The sequence below is a fragment of the Nicotiana sylvestris genome, chromosome 3, assembly GCF_000393655.2.
Source record: "Nicotiana sylvestris chromosome 3, ASM39365v2, whole genome shotgun sequence".
NCBI classification, from domain to species: Eukaryota; Viridiplantae; Streptophyta; class Magnoliopsida; order Solanales; family Solanaceae; genus Nicotiana; species Nicotiana sylvestris.
This window is the reverse complement of record NC_091059.1, coordinates 57087348-57091337: the sequence shown is the minus strand read 5'-3', so window position 1 is coordinate 57091337 and position 3990 is coordinate 57087348. Positions and strand designations below refer to the sequence as shown.

The 3990-nt window shown below is 43.2% G+C and overlaps 1 protein-coding gene across 1 annotated transcript; it reads left to right on the top strand.

The window, feature by feature from the left end:
- The first annotated feature begins 262 nt into the window (after window positions 1-262).
- On the top strand, window positions 263-3733 carry LOC138887398 (uncharacterized). The gene is made up of 7 exons (XM_070169149.1): window positions 263-403; window positions 1076-1222; window positions 1306-1337; window positions 1453-2058; window positions 2711-2990; window positions 3076-3397; window positions 3498-3733. The coding sequence occupies exons 1-7, from the start codon at window positions 263-265 to the stop codon at window positions 3731-3733; spliced, it is 1764 nt and encodes a 587-aa protein (XP_070025250.1).
- Window positions 3734-3990: the final 257 nt, after the last annotated feature.

The window sequence follows — 3990 nt, the reverse complement described above, 5'->3', positions numbered from 1 at the left end:
TAGAATTGGAAGAGTTTACACACCTGAACACCTGGGAGGTTCAAGTAAGGATGCCACTGCTAGGCAGCCTGTCATTGAGACCGGGTTGGATGACCTGTGGAGGAAAGTACAGGAAAAAGAGTATTCGGTTGTTGATCACCTCAACAAAGTCCCTGCTCAGATATCTATCCTGTCACTATTATAGAATTTAGAGGCACACAAGAACGCCTTGATGAAAGTACTGAGCGAGGCTTATGTAACCAATAATATCACTGGTGGAGAAATGGCCAACATGGTCGACCAAGTGCTAGAAAGCCATAAGATTATCTTCCACGAAGATGAGCTGCCGCCCGAAGGTCTGAATCAAAATCGATCATTGCATAGTATGGTACAATTTGAAGACAAATTCATTGCCATGGTCCTGGTTGATGAAGGTTCGAGTCTAAATATTTGTCTGTTGGACACCCTGAAAAGGTTGGACAAAGGTTTCCATGAAATACGGACCAAAAGCATGAATGTGAAGGCTTTCGATGGTCCTAGAGGGCCACGATTGGGGAAATCAACCTTTGCTTGCAGATGGGACCAACTTGGTTCGACTTTGAATTCCAAGTGCCTGACATACCAGCCTCATATAATCTTTTGTTGGGCCGCCCATGGATCCATGCTACTGGAGCCATGCCCTCCATACTACATCAAGTTGTAAAATTCGAATGGAACCGCCAGGAGGTAATCATTCATGGAGATGGGAGTAACACCATCTACACTAGCCAAACCATTCCGGCCATTGGACATAGAAGAAGGCTAGGAGGGGAAACCTATCAGCACATTGAACGGTTTAATACCGTCGAGAAAGATAAGTAGTGGAGTAACAAAATAGAAAGCATAGTAGCATGGTCTGGATATGAACCCAACAAAGGGTTGGAAAAGAACCTCTAGGGTATCACCAAACCAATACGACTGAAAAAATCATGGTACCACCTTTGGCCTCTGATACTAGTATACATGTCAAGAGTATAGGGAGTGGTCGCCTCTATGACGCGGACCATATTACCCTCTTGAGCAATCGGTACCACGTTTGGAACAAGTTTTTTATCAGGCTGACACAATATGGGGAACTGCTGAAGAAGAAGCACTAGCTAGGCTGAAGGACCTGTTCTTGGAAGATGAGCATATGGACTGCAGTGCCATAATTAAGGAGGAGGAGGAGGAAGAAGGCCTCTCCATCCAGACTGTGGCAAAGGGAGTTGTTCTCAAAAACAGGACCGCCACACCATCCCGAGCCCGCTGAGTCCCTGGGTAACTTGGTAGAATTTATAGTTGTTCCAGGCATTTAAATGTTTCAGCAATCTTGTTTTAAAGTAAATGCTCGATCCACCGAGCCAAGCTTTGTTTGAACAATTTTCTCAGTTTTAATCAAATGCAATTATCCATTATCATTATTCATTACTATTTTTACACTTTTCCCTTCTACAGTGTTATTATTACATTTCCTGATGAACCAGTGACTGTGACATGTAATGAGATAACACAACAGGAGAATAGTGACTCAGAGGAAGAAGATGAAATACCCGAGGAAATAGTCAGGGAAGTTGAGAATTTTGAGAACAAGCCTAAATACAACTTGGACGAAACAGAAGCAGTAAATTTGGGAGACGCCGAGACCGTCAAAGCGACCTGCATCAGCATTCACTTTTCGCCAACAGAGAAGAAAAAATACATCCATTTTCTAAAGGAATATGAGGATATCTTCGCATGGCCGTATGACGATATGACCGGTTTGAGCATATATATGGTAGCCCATAAGTTGCCTACTAATCCCATATGTCCGCCAGTCAAGCAGAAACTCAGAAAATTCAAACCAGGCATGAGTTTGAAAATCAAGGAGGAAGTTACCAAGCAAATCAAAGCCAAGGTTCTCAGAGTGGTTGAGGAACCAACATGGTTAGCTAACATTGTGCCAGTTCCGAATAAAGACGGGAAGGTCAGGGTATGTGTTGATTATCGGGATTTAAACAGAGCAAGTCCTAAGGACAATTTGCCACTGCCGAATATACACATCCTGATTGATAACTGCGCCAAGTATAAACTCCAATCCTTTGTAGATTGCTTCGTAGGTTATCACCAGATTTGGATGGATGAGGAAGGATGCCGAGACAAGTTGGACCGAGGATTGTCAGAAGGCTTTTGACAAGATCAAGGAGTACCTATCCATACCACCAGTTCTAGTCCCGCCAGAACCAGGATGAACTTTGCTACTTTATATGTCCGTATTAGATGGAGACTTTGGATATGTTTTTGGACAACATGATGAGACAGGAAGAAAGGAGCAAGCCATATATTACCTGAGTAAGAAATTCACACCTTATGAAGCACGGTATTCTCTGCTTGAACGCACTTGTTGTGCTTTGACCTGGATAGCCCAGAAGTTGAGGCATTATTTCTGTGCCTACACTACGTACCTCATATCCAGGATAGATCCTCTGAAGTATATATTTCAGAAGCCCATGCCTACGGGGAAGTTGGCTAAATGGAAAATACTGCTAAGTGAGTTCGACATCGTCTATGTAACTCAAGAGGCAGTCAAGGGACAAGCATTGGCAGATCACCTCGCTGAAAATCCGGTGGGAGGAGAATACGAAACTTTGAAAATGTATTTTCTTGATGTAGAAGTATAATTCATAGGATAAGACATTACGGAAGCATATGACGGTTGGATGATGTTCTTTGACAGAGCCGCAAATTTCAAAGGAGTAGGCATTGGAGCAGTTTTGGTATCAGAAATGGGTCTGCATTATCTGGTATCTACTAAACTCAAATTTCCTTACACCAACAACATGGCAGAATATGAAGACTACATACTAGGGCTCAACATGGCAGTCGACATGAACATTCAGGAGTTGTTGGTGATCGACGATTCAGATTTACTTGTGCACCAGGTGCAAGGAGAATGGGCTACCAAAAAATTCCAAGATATTGTCATATCTGCACCATGTGTAGGAATTGAAAAGGAGGTTCATGAAGATAGAATTCCGACATGTGCCCAGAATTCAGAATGAGTTCGCAGACGCATTAGTGACTTTGTCATCAATGATACAGCATCCAGATAAGAACTATATTGATCCCATTTCAGTGAAAATCCATAATCAGCCGGCATATTGTGCTCATGTCGAGGAAGAAGCAGATGGAAAGCCTTGGTTCCATGACATCGCAGAGCACTTATCAAAAGGAGAATATCCGGAGCACGCAAGTCACATTCATAAATGCACGCTCCGGAAGTTGTCAAATCACTTCTTCCACAACGGAGGGAACTTGTACAGAAGAACTCCGGATTTTGGTTTGCTAAGGTATGTCAACATAAAGGAAGCGTCTAAGCTACTTGAGGATGTGCATGCTGGGACATGTGGCCCGCACATGAATGGTTTCGTTCTGGCCAAGAAGATACTCAGGGCAGGTTACTTTTGGATGACCATGGAGACGAATTGTATTCAGTATGTCCGCAAATGCTTTCAAATGTCAAGTGCATGCCGACATGATAAAAGTGCCACCAAACAAGCTCAATGCAACAAGCTCACCTTGGCTATTCGTTTCCTGGGGAATGGATGTTATTGGTCCGATTGAGCCCACGACTTCAAACGGACACCGGTTTATTCTGGTAGCCATTGTTTACTTCACAAAATGGGTAGAAGCTGCATCTTACAAAGCTGTAACCAAGAAAGTTGTCATAGATTTTGTCAATGATCGTATTGTCCGCTGATTCAGAGTTCCCAAGTCCATTATTACTGACAACGCTGCCAACCACAATAGTGATCTGATGAAAGTTATATGTGAAACTTTCAAAATCAGGCACAAGAATTCCACCGCCTACAGACCTCAGATGAATGGAGCCGTAGAAGCCGCCAACAAGAACATTAAGAAGATACTAAGGAAAATGGTAGAGAATCACGAGCAGTGGCATGAGAAGTTACCCTTTGCTTTGTTAGTGTACCGCACCACAGTTCGCACGTCAACCGA

Coding starts and splice junctions, on each gene's coding strand:
- LOC138887398 (XM_070169149.1), top strand. CDS start 263: ATGGCCAACATGGTCGACCAAGTGCTAGAAAGCCATAAGATTATCTTC. Junction 404..1,075: donor AATTCATTGCCATGGTCCTG/GTTGATGAAGGT, acceptor GTTTTTTATCAG/GCTGACACAATATGGGGAAC. Junction 1,223..1,305: donor TCCAGACTGTGGCAAAGGGA/GTTGTTCTCAAA, acceptor TAGTTGTTCCAG/GCATTTAAATGTTTCAGCAA.